General features: G+C 35.5%; 1 protein-coding gene across 1 annotated transcript in view; it reads right to left on the reverse strand.

The window, feature by feature from the left end:
* Positions 1-12924, reverse strand: part of atf6 (activating transcription factor 6) — a 38501-nt gene extending 25577 nt beyond the window's left edge. Inside the window, exons 1-7 of the mRNA XM_051876182.1 lie at positions 12665-12924; positions 11945-12024; positions 11655-11718; positions 11348-11445; positions 9895-10021; positions 9577-9780; positions 7925-8106 (exon numbers count right to left, since the gene is read on the reverse strand). Of these exons, the coding sequence (XP_051732142.1) occupies positions 7925-8106; positions 9577-9780; positions 9895-10021; positions 11348-11445; positions 11655-11718; positions 11945-12024; positions 12665-12755 (846 nt within the window). The 5' untranslated portion in view covers positions 12756-12924. The remainder of the gene's footprint in view (positions 1-7924; positions 8107-9576; positions 9781-9894; positions 10022-11347; positions 11446-11654; positions 11719-11944; positions 12025-12664) is intronic.
* Between the last annotated feature and the right edge of the window lie 4343 nt (positions 12925-17267).

The following is a 17267-nucleotide window of genomic DNA, read 5'->3' on the forward strand; positions in this document are numbered from 1 at the left end:
TGGGTGTAAGTCATTACTAAGTAAATAATTACTGTAAATTAATTACCTTTCCTTTGAAAACGTAAAGTAAGGCATTACTCTTAATATATCTGTAATTTAAATAGTTCATTCTGATGTAATTGCATTAAATACTGTATAGACTATAGAACAATTCTAAATAAAACAATAGTGGATTTAACATTGAAATTCAGCATCTAATGTTAAAATGTATGTTTTTAGTGTAACCTTCTCCCATATAGTTTGGCCGGTTCAAGAATAATTTGGTAACACTTTACAATAAGGTTCATTAGTTAACTACATTAGTTAACATGAACTAATAATGAACTGCACTTATACAGCATTTATTAATCTTTGCTAATGTTAATTTCAACATTTACTAATACTTTATAAAAATCTTGTTAACATTAGTTAATGCACTGTGAACTAACATGAACAAAAAAAGGAACAACTGTATTATCATTAACTAATGATAACGAAGATTAGTTAATACAGTAACAAATGTATTGCTCATGGATAGTTCATGTTAGTTAATACATTAACTAATGTTTAACTAATGAACCTTATTATAAAGTGTTACCAATAATTTTATATTATTTATTTGAAAGAATTAAGAGCAGTTTCATGTCTATTCTTGTATTGTTTAAAAGGTCAAGGTTGATATGGGATTTAGAAAGTAATTAGTAATAAGTAATGCAATACATTTCAGATAGATTGATTAGTACATTAATTTAATTACTTTGCTGAAGACATAATTAATAGCTAGTAATTAATTACTTGTGTAACTTATCCAACACTGAATGTTACAAAAGATTGCATTTCAAATAAACCCTGTTCTTTTGAACTTTCTATTCATCAAACAATCCAGAAAAAAATGTATCAGTTTCCACGAAACCATTAATTTTCAACATTGATAATAATAAGAATTTTTTCTTGAGCACTAAATCAGCGTATTAGAATGATTTCTGAAGGATCATATGACACTGAAGACTGCAGTAATGATGCTAAAAATTCAGCTTTGCCATTACAGAAATAAATTACATTTTTAAATATATTAAAATAGAAAATAGTTATTGTAATCTGAATTTAAAAAAAATCTTTTTTTATTTCACAATATTATTGTCTTTACTGCAGTTTTGATCAAATTAATGCAGCCTAGGTGCACGTAAGAGAATCTTTCCAAAATTTTTGAACAGTATTGTAGTTACTTACTTAAGTGACAAACTAAAGTTAAGTCTATGATAATATTAATCAAGGTCAGAATAGAAAAGTAAGATTACAAGAAGCACTACTAATAATACAGTTTAATGATAACAAATTAAACATTTTATACAATATTTAAAAACAGAAAACAAGTGCCTATATCAGGCAGGCCAATTAATCAGTCAGGCTGATATATTGGTTTATTAATAGTGAGTAATAAAGCATGACTTTTTGTATAAAGAACAGTTTAAAGAGTCTCAAACTACAGTCTACTGGGGTAGAGAACTGAAAACCTCTCGATGCTGCACAGACTGACTTGCCAAAGATCATTAATCCTAAACTGCTGTAACAAAGCATTACATACAATCTTCTACAGTCATCAGCATTCAGCTGTTTCAAACATCCCACACCGCAATAACTCTCAAGCAGCCAAACATACTCAAAGACACCTGCCCCACCTGCCAGTTTTACTGTTGCACTGCAATTCCTCCTAAACCCCCTCAACCCAAAACCTCCTCTGAGGCCAAACCACAAGCAGCCATGGTTAAACCACAGCTGTGCTAACCTCCACAAATACACACACACTCTCTATGGACTATGACAGTTTCAATGGGCTTTCACATTTTACCACTGCATGATCATGACATTACTGCTGCCAAAAAAAAAAAAGATAGGAAAGATAAACATAGGACTTTGACCTATTTTAATCTTCTTGACTAATTTGTTGCCATTCCATGAAACCTGTTTGCTTTAAACTGAGGAATACAATCCATTGACCATAACAGGACGAGTAAAAAGATATATGGGGGAATAAAACAAATATGGGGAATGAATATTTATACAAAATGACATTATTATTTTAGATTAATATATATATATATATATATAAAATCAGACAAGCAGAAAAATCATCATTGTTGAGCCCTATTGCATAATGTGTTTGAAATGCATAAAGGCATCATTCCATTTTTCCCTTTCTATTTGCTGCAGAGAGTGGCCTGCGTGAGTGTGAGAGTTCATGCATGATCATGTGTGTGTGATTGCCACGTAGGAGTATAACACCCCAGTCTGGAGCTCAGAATAAAGGACAAAAACAGAAGCAGGAGAGAGAGTGAACATGTGGCTGTGCTCTGCTAAAAAGGTTTTTTCTGAAAGCCAACAGACGTTGAGGCTATAGAGGCGAGTCTTTCATCATATTCGCCTTTATTGTCAGATACATATAGCGGAGTCATTGAAGGTATGAATTGGCTTTAAAGTCTAAAGAATATGCTATGTGTTTAGTATGTAAGCAAACACAGCATACAAGTCTAAAACTTTGAAACTTATTTTGGAGAATTTTATATTTCTAAAATAACAAGGCAATTTATAATTATAGACTATAATAAAATCTGAAACCTGCAGAATTGCAACATGCAAAGATGATGTGGACTTTACAAGGAAACCGCTGGTATATAGAGACAATAACTGTTGCTATAAATGTGTGAACTTGTTTTTCTTCCCTTTCAGCCCAGACATTCATGACCGAGTCTAAATGACAGCTTGTGTGAATTGAATACATTCAACATTGTCTATAAAATCACTCACATAAGCCATGAACTACAACATAAGCGTGCAGATGGGAATGAAATGCACATGCATGGGGGCTGCTGCACAGCTGACAGTAATCTACTATATAATGTTAAAATATGGATCTCACTCAACGTGTCATATTTTAACACATTAGGAAGCAGAACTCACATAGCGCTGCGCTACGGGGGTTTTAAACACATGAACTTAATATACATGGTCCATTCAGCTGAGCAACACGAGAGCACTTAACGCTCATTCACAACAACTGTGCTACACCACACTGCATTTTTAACTGCATGTCCTAAATAATGCTTCTGTGCACGCAATACAATTAGCTATGGATGGATATCCTGGTGATATGGAGCAGACAGCTGCAATGTGATGTGGTGACAGAGTATTATTTTTCTCCTGCCATATGTTTTCATGGTGCCTCTAAGTGATACATAATTATTGCAATGGAAATATTGCACTATAATGATGTAAATATATTGCACTAATAAATTAATAAGTGATTCATATGACCCCTGGGCCTTCATTATTGGTGGCGAAGGCTCTTGGACAATGTGCTGCCCATGTAAGTAGAGATCACAATGATAATGAAGATGAATCAATGACAATAAAGATTAAAGAAAAGCATCATTATGATAATTAAACTTAACTAAAACAGCTGACAAATTTACACTGATAAAGAAAATAACATTACAAGGCTAAACATTTCTGATGGTGTGAATATTCCGGCACCATAACAACACTAAATATATAATATAATATACTAAACTCTTAAAAAAATATGTAAAATTAATATGCAAGAAGCTAATACACAAAGTAAAAGAATTCACAAACAAGTAATGTCTTTAAAACAATGAATACCTTAGGCCCCATTTACACTAGTGCATTTTCGTTTTAAAACGCGTTTTAAAATGAAATTGATCCTTGTCTACACTGGTGTTTCCACAGCGTTTCAGAAACTATCGCCGTCTATACTACACAACCGAAAACGCATGTCACATGACCGTTCATGCACACTGGGCATGCGCGTACAAGTGTAAACAGTTTCCTCTTGCTCATATAGGTACCTACAGTATTAAAAAAATGCAGAGTTTAACTGCACAATGGCTGCTAAAAATGACAACAAAGCCAGCAAAGATTGCAGTTCAGTCTCCATGTTATTGTTTACATGGTCATCAAGGATACGCAGAGCGAACATGGGCAGCCATGCCATCATTTTCAAAAGTCTCCATTTTGGTCCATTTATACTGAAATAACTCTGGCGTTTTCACACTAAAAAGGGGTCTGCAGCATTTTTGAAGTTCGAAAACACCGGCGTCGTGTAAATGAAAGGCATAACCATAGCAAAACTTATGCGTTTTAAAACGAAAATGCTGTAGTGTAAACGGGGCCTTAGTATACTTCTATTTCCGGAGCTCAGTTTTCACAAATGTGGTTTGTTACAAATTTGTCATTTTAGACAGTCACCAAATGAAGAATATTTGTCGACTTAATTTAGTATATACCATATGTCGAATAATAAATATTACATGATGAAATATTGAGTACATTTAAGGCATTTTTGTCAAGAGACAGTAAAAAAAAAAAAAAAATCAACATTTCATAGATATATATAAAACTGTTGACAGTTTTTAAAATTAAAACATTTGAGAGGCGTTTTATCTGGCTGACTGTGACTTCTGTTGACTGTGAAGTGTGATGTTAAGCAGGGAATTTCTGACATTACCCAGCAGGGCATGTGTTTATCAGTACTTCTATGGAGGTCTATTCTCTCTCTGTTCTCTCTCAATCAATGCCACTCAAACTACAGATGAACCAAACGTAATGTACACACAGGTGCTCTGCTGTTTTTTTTTTAATTCAGAGAACTTGGAAAAGAGTTGGGAACGAAAGCTGTAACAACACCCAGTGTGGAAAAGGGTGCACTAAATGCACAGGAATTTCAGACTAATCCTGAACTCTATTTAATTAATCTGAGGTCGGCTGAATCTACAGTATGTCGGAACAAATACTTTAATGGAAAATAATGAGAGCATGAGCTCACTGTTGGTCAGTTTCTAAAAACACTGAGACTGATAGTTGATGCTGAGAGCCATACTCAAAAAAAAGGAAAAATTACTATTATTAAATATTATTACAATTTAAAATAACTGCTTTCTATTTTGATATATTTTAAAAAGTAATTTATTTTCGTGATGGCAAAGCTGAATTTTCAGCAGCCATTACTCCAGTATTCAGTGTCACAGGATCCTTCAGAAATCATTCTAATATGCTGATTTGATGCTTTTGGATTTAATGCATCCTTGCTGAATAAAAGTATCAATTTCTTCTTCTTCAAAAAAAAACAAAAACTGAATGGTAGTGTATTGCCAAGCAGCTACTATTACTTCCAAATCCTATAGAAAAAGGATCTGTAACAGGGGCTTCGCAGCACAAAGGGAGCGGTACCGGAGGTGGTTTGACACTTATTGTTTGATCTCAATTTTTTGTGAAGAAACATGACACTCTTTATCCACCATTATCCCATATGTGCTCTTCTTACTTAGAGGTTTCAATGAGTCTCTCTCCTGTTTCTACCATAACACCCTCTCCTCCTCTCTCAACTATACAGCCTAATTTCTCACATCTGGGTAGGGCTTTTTGCTGATGTCAGGACAGCACATCTGGGAGAACACATGCTTTTGATTACAGAACCATTTGATGAGTAAATAATAACAAAGTAAGACCAGATCTTCTGGTCATTCAGGTTCCCTTTCTATCTTTCTTGTTCTCCATATTTATTTAAAATCAAAGTGTGTAATTTCTACATGACCAGCACTATTAAACTAGATTATGAGCAAACAGGTTTCAAAAACAGGAAATCCCACCCTAAACTAATGCTATTGGTTGCCATGTCAAGACACCCAAATAAACAAAGCAATGTGGAAATTGCTGCACAGCCACACTTTTTGGGAAAGTCAATCAATTTAAATTTTTGGGACAGGAAATAACACACAGCAGCTATAAGTCCTTGGGCAAATGCACTAGAATTAGAGACTGATGCAGTACTAACCATTACTGAGATTCAGTGCTGGGTTTCTTCCATACTGAAATTGCACACATCTGCACATTAAATGTCTAAAGAAAGATAATATTTTTTTACAATTATATGTTACTGTCACAATAGCACAAATGTCTTTTCCACTTATAAGTCTGAGGAATTTTTCACAGTGAAAAGCTTAAATACATTAGCGTTCAAAAGTTTAGGGTCAGTGAGAATTTTTTAAAACGAATTTAAAACTTATTTAGCAAAAATGCATGTTACAAAAGATTTCTATTTCAAATAAATGTTGCTCTTTTAAACTTTATTCATCATAGAATCCTCCAAAAAAAAAAAAAAATCACTGTTTTCACAAAAAAAATAAATAAATAAGCACCAGGAAAATAATAAAGAAATGTTTCTTGAGCACCAAATCAGCATCTTAGATTGATTTCAGAAGAATCATGTGACATTGAAGACTGGAGCAATGGCTGCTAAAACTTATTTTAAATTGTACTATTTCATATATATTTTATATATTTTTTTTTTTCTTTTTTTCCCCCCCCGAATAAATGTAGTCTTGCTGAGCATTAAAGACTTCTTTCAAAAGCATAAAAAAATTTTAACTAAAAAACAAAACAAAAAAAAAAACAGTGACCGTAACTATAGACCTTATTTACCAGAGAAACAAGCGCGCCACCATCTTTAGAATATTGTCTTTGAACTTCCGTTTTTGCGGTAGCGCTGTCTATTTCTATGGCATCGCTGTTGAAGAATAATTAGCTGGTGAAGTGGATTTACCTGTTGTAGAGTTAATGAAAGTTATCATGAGCATTGTTATGTTTAAAGCAGATGTCTTAACAAATGTCAGTAGACTGGGAAGATTTTAAAATGAGCAGTTCTTTCATAAACACGTAAGATCGCTGTGGAAATACAAGCCGGAAGTCAAAAGACAACGAGCGCAGCACTGAAAAAGGGCGGGGCTACATAGGGTCTATATTCTGAAACAATATTATCTGTATGAATACAAAAAAATACACTAAATTTAATTATTTAATCTTGAATATTAGCCAATTATCATCACAAACTGAGAAAAAGTGACTGCTGTTTTTTTTCTTCTATATGGGCCCACAGTGAATTATCAGGCAAAAGATGTTCTGTAAGTTATTCCAGATGAAAGCAAGTTGACAGAGTCAATAATTCACAATGAGTTATTGCAATAAAAAATATTTGTTAACACTTCAATGAATGTTTGCATAGAGATTACTATGACTGTATATAAAATAAAATACACTTGCCATCAAATGGACAAGGTAAATTATGTTGGCTTATAAATCAATCAATTCCTGTTTCAAAGAAAATTGCTGCTGGTCTCTTTATTTTACAGGTCTTTTGACACACAAAATAAAAATAAACAGTTTATGTGGAATACCACCAAGTCTTTTACTTTCACTGTCAAATATCTGGTTTTCTGGCAAACTGAATCCTCATAGCAGCTCTTTTTGGTTCAGATCTGCACCTGGGATAACTGCAGACTAAATTGGGATGTGCAAAACTACCGGTACACTACCATTCATAATTTTGGGTTCAGTAAGTGAAAACAGTCAGTTTTACTCAGCAAGGATGCATAAAATTTCCATAAAACAAGATATTATATTATTACATCAAATAAATGCTGTTCCTTTGAACTTTCAAAGAACCCAGAAAAAGTGTATCATAAAAAAATGTATTACATGAAAATTCAGCTTTGCCTTTACAGAAATAAATCACATTTTAAAATGTATTCTATAAGTATAAATATTTTTCTATAAGAAAAAGTTGCCTAAACAACTAATTGGCTTATCAGTCTTTTTAGAGAGGGTTTTACAGCTAAAAACGGTAAAGCAATGCAAGTTTAACACATTTTCACTGCTGTTAAAAATATCAAAACTGAGCTAGTTCAACTCTGCTGGTGGACAACCAGCTGAATGACAGCAGACTGGTGCCATATGCAGTGATGATTCACATTCCTAAACCACAAAATAAATCAACAGCACCCTTAACCAATTCAGTACCATATTAACAGGTAGGCTTGACAAATGAACGGTGTTTTTGGAAAACTTAAGATTTTTGGCGGTAAAAACTTACATCATCCTCAAGGCTGGAATTCTGTAGTGTCATGGTGACCACAGGAGATGCTGTTACCGGAGCAACAACAGAGATGGATCTGTCCTGAGCCAGCGTTGACACAGTGACTACACGCGTGGGCACTGCCTGAGGCGTCTGAAGCTGGACAACCTGAGTGGGCTGAGATAGCAGCATTTGTTGACCTGCAAGAAAAAAAACATTGAGTTTAAACACTTTACACACTTGCTGTTGTTTTTCGTCACTTTTACTTATCTCCATTAATCTCAAGAAAAGTAAAGTTTTTACAACACAGACTGGTTTAATAACCCCAAAGAGAGAAAAAAAACAGTTGTGCCAAGCACCATCCTTCACCCAGAACAAAACACGTCACCTCCAGGTAACAGACAAACACAGTTTGTCAGGCATGACGGGTTGCTGTTGGTGTTGAGTTAAATGAGAGGAATTCGCTGCGGCTCCCCGGCAGGGTTCACTCCAAATGACTTCCATTCTCTCAGCCACCCACTGACTTACCCATCAGTCTTCCGACAAACTACAATTAACCTTGCATCAAAACTCTGCGGTTAGCCAAAAAATAATTACTGTAGCATGAACGCAATCAGTTCAAAGTGCACTTCCGCTACGTTTCGCACAGATGGATTCAATACATATATAAGCAGCTTGTGTCAGTTCTCTCTTTTCGCAAAAGGCTCCTACTGAGAAAAATACCGTAGTGCTTTGTGTGACATACAATTTATAAACTAAACTGTATCGACACGCAAGGCCATATTCTGAGAAACCGTTCATACAATTCTCAAAAACTGAGTAAAAAGTGATTGTTTGGACACACTGTCTGGAGCACAATGATTTGTAAAATCAAGTCTCTGGTGTTTTAGATGATTACAGTTTTAAATTCAGGCTACTCTTGCATTCTGCTCCAGTTGTGTTTCCAGGTGTGTGAGGCAAGTGTTTACACTAGCCACGAGGAAACGAATACTAAAGCTAGCTGATTCCTGACAGCTATAGTTTAACACTCAAGACATTAAACAGAGTCGCCCATTTCATCAGAGCAGTCTGAAATCTTTTTCCTACTGTGCTCAATCACAATAAATCAGCATTGACTACAGTAAGAATGAATGCGCTAATTAAAACGTACAAATAGACAAATTAACAGCTTCCTAAAAACATTCAAAAAGAAAAAAAATACATCCACATATGTATTATTAAATTAAGTTTTTCAACTACTATAGTTAACGGCTAACAGTCATTGCTCAACCCTAAAACAATAGGTGAGAAACCAAAGTGTGAATAGCAGAAACAGGCAGAAACATGCAGCACCTTCATATCTACTTTGATTCTGCTTTTTCTAGGCTACGTAACAGGGCAAAAAGGTGTACCAGCAGTTGAAGAACAATTCCCAGTTTGCTTGAAGATAGACTTTACAATGAGATGCCCACCAATAGTACAAAAAGTTGATGCTTTACGCCATCTGCTGGTTTTTTTAATGCATGAAAAGAGAGCTGCAATACAATCTGAACATTTGACCTTTCAAATAAACAAATAAAGAATAATAAAAATGTGAATAAACATATCAAAACTTTTTATTACATATAAGACTTTAAAAAGAGTGCTTTTAAAAAATTGTAGGAGAATGGGTAACTGAGGTTTTTTTTCACCTGTAGGGGGCGCTGGCTGAATAGTGACAGGTGAAGGTTTCACCACAGGCAGAACAGTAGTCTGGAGAGGTTGGATGATGATGGTCTTGGTCTGAAGCGGGGCTGTAGCATGGGTGATGGGCACCGTGGTAATGAGAGGTTTAGGCTGAATGGAAACCTTGGGGCTAACCTGTATGGGTCTCTTTGCTGGCTGAAGAGGCTTTGCTGAGAGAACAATTTTACTGTTAATCAACTTTATTATTATAAGTTAGAAATAAATTGTTCAAATAAGGAAAGTAGGGAGGTTTCAGTTATTATAAACAAATGCACTTCACTTACCTTTTGTCTGATTGGTCCTCTTGATAGGCTTCTTCTCAGTGGGTGCCTCAGCAAAACCACTCGAGTCAGAATAGACAGACAGTGGAGAGGGCTGAGAATACCAGGAGACTGGAGATAGTGCCTCATCCTGAGGAAAGCATATTGAATAGAATAAAAAAACAAAAAAACAATTTCTGACATGTCAAAAGTATGGCAGCATAATAGTTAGTTAGGTCTATCAAAGAAAAGCCATCAGTGCCCCTATAGAGAGATAGAGAACTGAAAGTGAGCTCAAGCATGGGAATTCTGGGTTGTGAATCCAGATGGTCTAAAAGTATACATATCATTACTTAACTGTTTGCACATATCCAACGACGGATCGATAAAACCATAACAGACTACAGAACACCTGTGATACCTCCCTATTCTTTAATGTGTTTTCAGTCATTACCTTGAGTCTGACTGTAGCTGAGCGATGAACGTCATTTTTCTTTAAACATGTTAAAAATAGTTCAACTTTTAACATGCATGGAGTCTCCTTTGTTTAGTTTAATTCATCCATCCATTTACTGAAAACAAAAATGTGGCCTGAGTGCATGTCCCTTTACAGGATGTTGCATCACTCAGTAACAGAACAGAATGTGTTAACATTAATTATATGCAAACTATAGCAAATATGTGGCTCGTTAAATAATACACTGACTTTAAACCGCTAAGGTTTTTAATTCCCTACTCATCAAGACTCTGAGGTGACACTGAGATTCAAGTGTTTAGGTTTTCACTGAAACAAATCGTATGTGTGATAGTGACATTTCAGTTCTTCTTTGAAACCTTGAGGGACACTGTGATTTTCGCTAATACACCTTGAACAGTCAACACTCATTACAAAATAAGCCTGGACACATCTCAATGTGAGACATTAATTAGTTTGATGATGTGCTGAGAGCCGATTAAGACATCCGTTAACACCGTGGAGTCTTAATTAGACACCTAATTCACATGGGTGTATGTGTGTGTCTGCCCTCCTGATCTCTCAACTACAGCAGCTGGCAGGACCAGTGCAGCCCAAACACACTCCATCTGGCCACTGGATGGGCATATGACTAATTAAGTCATTAAATAAAGTCAGAAAATTGAACTGCATCTGTGTGTATATAACAAAATAAAATAAATTAAGAAAATAAAATAGTATATCATCTATAAATATATATTATAAATTAAAAAAGATATATTGTTTTTATACAACTTTGTCTCTTTTGTGATTCCTAAATGTTGTTGTTGTTATTATTACTATTATTTGTGTATGTTGCTATATGCCAAAAAAAAAAAAAACAATGCATGTATGCATGTCCGTTTGTCTGTGATTGTAAAAGATGTGGAGTTCAAAACACTGGACAGATTTAGATGCAAATTTCAGTGGGTAGAAATGCTAAAGTACAGTGTATCTTTGTTTTGGGGGTGGAGTTTGACTCACATGTATGGAGTACGGTGAGTGGGGCTCCACTGACGCTGGTGAGGACACTGAACTGAGTGTGTGGTTTGGTGACAGTGAGTCTACAGTTACATCACCATCTGTGAGAGCAGACAGATAAAACAAGGACTGAAAAAAAAACTTGAAATAAGATCTTTTACCTGGACAGAGTGGCATGACCATCGAAATGTGACTGTACATGTACTTTTGTTTTGGTGATATTCTCAAAAATATTAAGTTACTCTAAAATCATTGCTGCTATAGACATTCAATAGTCATGTCCAGTCCACAGAAAACTGAAAATTATTACCTGATCGAGGGCTACTCCACAATGGGTGCTCAATGTCAAAGTTCAGGTCAGGAACAGAGGTGTCCTAAAGAAGGAAAGATCCACAATGCTTTGGATTTATGCTTATGTTTTTCTACAAATGTCTGTTTACAGCTGTGATCAAACTAAAAATAATAATAATATAATAATAATAATAATAATAAAATGAGCAGGACAGTCTTTAAAATAAGAGTTTTTCCTTTCCAAATTTCCAAAACTAAAAACTCCAATTCCAAGAAAAACAAGTGTGTGATAAACCTGTTTTGACTCACATAGCCTACACTCTCCACCAACGCCTCCAGAAGCTCGTCAGCATCCCCAAGATCCTCCAGCTCATCAAATAAACTGATATCTGCACAAGTAAAAGATAGTGTGTGGACATGAGTACGGCCAAAGGCAGGTAAACGCAAAAACAAAGAAAAAAGGAAAACAAGTGCTGAACACATGAGAGCAAGACAGGAAATATATCCATTTCATAACCTTTTTTGAGTTGTGGGTTCGTATCCAGGTCAAGCTACCTGCAACCATTCACCCTGAGGTGTTATGTGACACAGGTAATTTGCTTTCAATTCCAGTTTCTTTTATATGTTAACCTAACTCTTACTGACATTGTGATTCACTAGTATAACTAGACCTGTGTATTTACAAGACAATCAGGATTTACTGGATGTATGAATTCATAATGCTACATAACGTACAATCCAAAACATAATAGTGATGCAAAGTCGAATAAACGAAGGTGTTTTATAATTTTCATTCAACTACATTTTAAATTTAAGCCACAAAAACAACACTTCGGGTGAATGGGAAACAAGTTCACCAGGCAGTTAACGAACTCGAAAACAAACCACTATATTAAGTCGCTCCATAATGAGATTTTGCTATACGTAAAGAGATTTTGCTAATCGTAAAGTTAGTAGTAGAAGTCGGTAGTTAACGCTTCTTGTAAGCAGCACGCGCTGTCATGGACATTTCTAGAAAGTGTATCTTACCCCACTCTCCATCCTGATCGATGGAAATATCCCCTGCTTCCTTATTCATCACCGACTGATTTACGAAATCTAACATCAAATCTGACGACATTATGCCTTGAAAACATTAGTAACGGTTAAAAGTGAGTCGGGTGACGGACACTAGTTATAGATGAGTTTTGTGTGAGGTTGTAAACACGCATTTCCCGATTCTGATGAAACTACATAACAATAATGCAGCAAGTACACGTCTAGTTTACGGCAACTCTACGGGTGCCGAAGTGGGTCACAATCAGGTTGTATTTCATCTCTACGCCACATGGTGGTAGTACAGTATACTGTCGGCTTTCCAAACATTTCGGTCTAGCGATGGGAAGTCCGGCAATTCGGTTCTTTCGAAGAGTTCATTTGAAAGAACCGGTTCAAAGACTGATTCAACTGATTCAACTGGTCCTATCGTCGCACTTTCAGAAATACACGTTCAGAAAGAACGTCGTTTTGTCGATTTAGTTGTATTAAAAAGTGCACATAGTAATTTAATTTGTCTGGCAGTTTAGTTTGTTCCAGTCGTGATCTATCTCATTTAGAATCTAAAGTTAATATGCGTTAAGATTAAACGAAACCAAAAAAAAAATATTTTGCAATTAATACGTTTTTGGCGTTGTAAAAAAATTATGTTTATTAAAAATCGATTGTTTCTTATGCGTATATTTCCAGTAGGCCTACGTTTTATTTGTAACTTATGCTAAAATGCCCTGTCCAAATACCCACACTTGTGGTCTTGGCCACTTGAAAGCGCGTGCACTCGACAGGAGGTAAGTGCGCAAGACTGTCCCATGTCTTAAAAATGCCAAAGTGCTAGTAAACCCACACTTTCTGCGTATCCCATCATGCATCATGTTCAGAGACGTTCCTCTAAATCGAGAAATCGCAAAATGTTGAGGAAAACATTCCACTTTAAGGTAATTTAGTTAGATATTACATATAATTTGGAAGTAGGCCATGTGTATTTTGTACAACATTTGCAACTGCATTTTGTCAATTACAAGCACCACAATTTAAATTGGGTCTTCTGTATAGGGTCTACCGTCTACTGAACAGACATTTATAAGTTTTTAAAATGCAAAGTATTGAAAATAAATAAATAAATAAAAAACACTGTAATCAATTTTGTATTTTTGCAGTACTATGTCCCATTGGGTAATCAAAAGTTCTACACACTTCACGTCTACTTGAACACTTGGGCCAAATACAGGAAACACGTCATATAAGTAGACAAGTGGTCAAGTGCACAGACCGCAAGTGTGGGTATTTGGACAGAGCAAAAATTACTTTTCGCCTCAATCTACGGTTCACTCCAAGCTCACTCGTCGGTTCTCGGCTCAAGTTTAGGCTTACGATGCTTTTGTGAAACGCTGTCCAGATCGGTTTGTGAATTGATTCAACTGATCATCAATTTGAAAAGATCCGACTCAAAAGAACGATTAATTTGCCAGTCGGACAATGAATGCAATGCATTGGACAACCAGGCTGACATTGCATTGAAGATTTGTATTGAAGTGTTCATGATCGATTGACTTTTATACCTTTTTTTTTACCCAACCTTTCCACAGGTTTACAAGAACAACTCTAAGCTGAATGACTTAACTAGGCAAAACAATAATCACAATGAGCCTCTGAATTTTATCACTGTACTATTAGAGATCGTGTAGTAGGGTATTTACAAATATAGAGATGTAGTTACTGCCTGAAAGCTGACACTTTGACATTTGGCGATGTTACTAAGCCAGCCTCAGCCACTGGATATCCTATTTAAAGCATCAGTGTTGGATAAAATAAAAGATTCAAGATATGTAGCTAATTATTTAACAAATGTATTCAACAATAAGAATAACTGTAATGCTTTTTTTGAGTGACAATAGGCTAGAACAAAATATATACAACAGAACGATTAGCAGGCACTGGAGCTACTAATTATGACTGTCAAACTGACATACAAAACATAATATTTAGAAGAAAAAAAATAGGACTATTAAAGCTGTTTGTAAAAACCAACCAGCTGAGCTATCGGGTATAACAGGTTGCTTATTTATAGGCTCTTCATAGTCCTTGTTAAGTTACTAAATGTCAGACCAGCAGGTCACAATGGCTGGTTTGAAGATCTGGAACAGGTGTTCATAGCCATAATCTTGTTGGTCTTCCCAGGACATTGTCAGCTTAACCTGAGGTGGTCTACAACAATCTGAACCTCTCTCATGCTACCCATGGAACGTTCTTAACCTATCGTTTTATTTTAAATGTGGCCATTGATTCATCCAAAATTCAAGCAAGCTTACTAAAGTTAATTGTGCAAAAGAAAGTAGGCCTATGTAAGGTTTAACAAGTCAGTTTAAAATGAATATGAATATGGGTGAGGGTTTTATGTAAAAACAGCCATAAGGACTAAAAAAAAGTCATTCATTCTGAATGTTTTAAGATAAAAGCATCCAATGAGTTAAACTCATTTGTGTGAGAGGGTTCTGAGGCTTTTTTGTGTTTTAGCCAATCATGAACCAGTATGGTCTATTCAGGTTAATTGTGTATAAACCCACCAGCCCCCTCACACAAACAGTCTGAGGATTAACAGGTTAATATAACGAACGTCAAGAGCATCCATTTGGAATGGATTAGAGCTTTAACCACCATGTTTTTATGTTGCCATAGGAACTTGTTACTGAGGCGGACTTCAGGTTTTCAAAAGGTAAATCAGTCCAAAATTCAAGCAGGCAAAAAAAAAAAAAACAAACAAACAAAAAAAAACATAATTTTTGTAGGGGTCATAATGCAAGTGAAACGTAATTTTTTTGAGTTTTTGCCTGTTCTTATATTTGAAGAGTTCATTTGCAAAAACCGATAAACGCCACTTTAAAAAAAAAAAAAAAAAAAAAATGAACTAACTGCTGTGCGTTATTCTCCACATATAGCACGTTCTGTACCCTAAATCTGTTTTGTCAGAAAAGCCGGTATTGTCCACTCTCAAGCATCGCAAGTTCAGGTTTTACAGCAGAAGCCGACAAGCGCCCTTGTTGTTTGTGTACAGAAACCGACAAGTCCGTTTCGCGAATCAGCGCACAGTATTCAGGTCAGGTGACAAGGCTTCTAGTCACTTCAAAAAGACGCGCTAACTGAGGGAAATTTTGTCAAAGCTGACTAAAAGTGATCGAGGATTTATAATTTATAATTTTTTACATGCAATTACATAGCAATTACTTGGTTTTTGTTTAACTCTGAAACATGAAATGTGGAGTTATCTGTTTTTGCCAAAATACGACTGTTGGAGTTATCTGCTTTTGCTAAAAAACAAACTTTTAATTAATATATAATATATATATAACATACTTTCAATGAACTTTAATTTTTTAATTTACCTGTATTTTTTTAGTTATTATTACTTAATCAAAACAACCCAACTTCATTGATATTAACTGTTTTTGCAAATGAATTTGCTCTTATAAGAAAAGCAGTGAATAATGCAATAAAAGCAAAGCATATGGTACAATTTTAGAGCTTCCTGTTGGAAAACAGATGAAGAACGAAATATATAAAACTGAAGGATTCACAATTCCATAAAATCATTCCCCACAACCATGGTTTCAGTGCTCAGTTTGCACTTGCATCTCTGTGGGTGTTTTAACTCAGAAGTCATCAGGAGAAAGCTTCGGTCTGAAAAAAAAAATGGAGGTTAAAGATAGAAAAGAGCAGAAGAGAGTGAGCAAACAGACATTTCACAAACATAGCCCTCTGCTCACTTCATCTTTTGTTTGCGTGATGGATGTCCTCTGAGATTGATGATGTTGAACACAGTTGTTGAGCATTGTCTCCTCAAAGCGACAACCCGAAGAGGATCACTTATCATCTCAGCTTGTGTGAGGGGGATTTGTGGTGGATTTGGAGAACATATGAGTGGAGTGTAAAGAAGAAGAATGGACTGAATGGAGAGCGTTTGCACATGGGTTGCAAGTTTACTAGGAATAGAAAGACAATTCATAACATGCACGAGTGTCAGAGAGAGAAATGTTCAGTATTCACACACTGACACAAACTTGTAGGTCTTCATCCTTTGGTTTGTGTCTGGGTATATGATGTAGAGTTAGCAGGTGGCCTAGGTCTGGTGTACTGGGGGTGGGACGTGGCTGGGACACATTGTTTGTCTGGATGGGTTTGTGAATACAAAGGGATTACTGCATACGGTTTGGCTCACTGACAGCTCTGACTGTGTGTGTGTTTGTAAGTGTGTTAGAAAGAGAGTGTGTGACTGATTATCTTTGAGATAAGAAGGAAAAAGAAACATGATGGAAGTTAAAAGGGGCAGAATAAAAACAACAAATTAAATTAATAATGTTGAAAAAATCCAGGGCTGTTTCTATGGCAGCTGGTGTTAAACGTGTAGTCAACGTGACATGACAAATGTTCGACATCATACTTTTAATCACATTTTGCATTCATCAAATTTATTATTAGCAGTTATGCCACAAGAAACTGACTGTAACTTGATTTCCTTGCATGTTTAACCCAAAATGGCTTTAAAAGAAAAGAAAAAAAGAAGAGGATAACAAATTGCAGGCCTTACACCATGTGCCACCAT

This window comes from Ctenopharyngodon idella, chromosome 20, assembly GCF_019924925.1.
Source record: "Ctenopharyngodon idella isolate HZGC_01 chromosome 20, HZGC01, whole genome shotgun sequence".
Taxonomy (NCBI): Eukaryota; Metazoa; Chordata; class Actinopteri; order Cypriniformes; family Xenocyprididae; genus Ctenopharyngodon; species Ctenopharyngodon idella.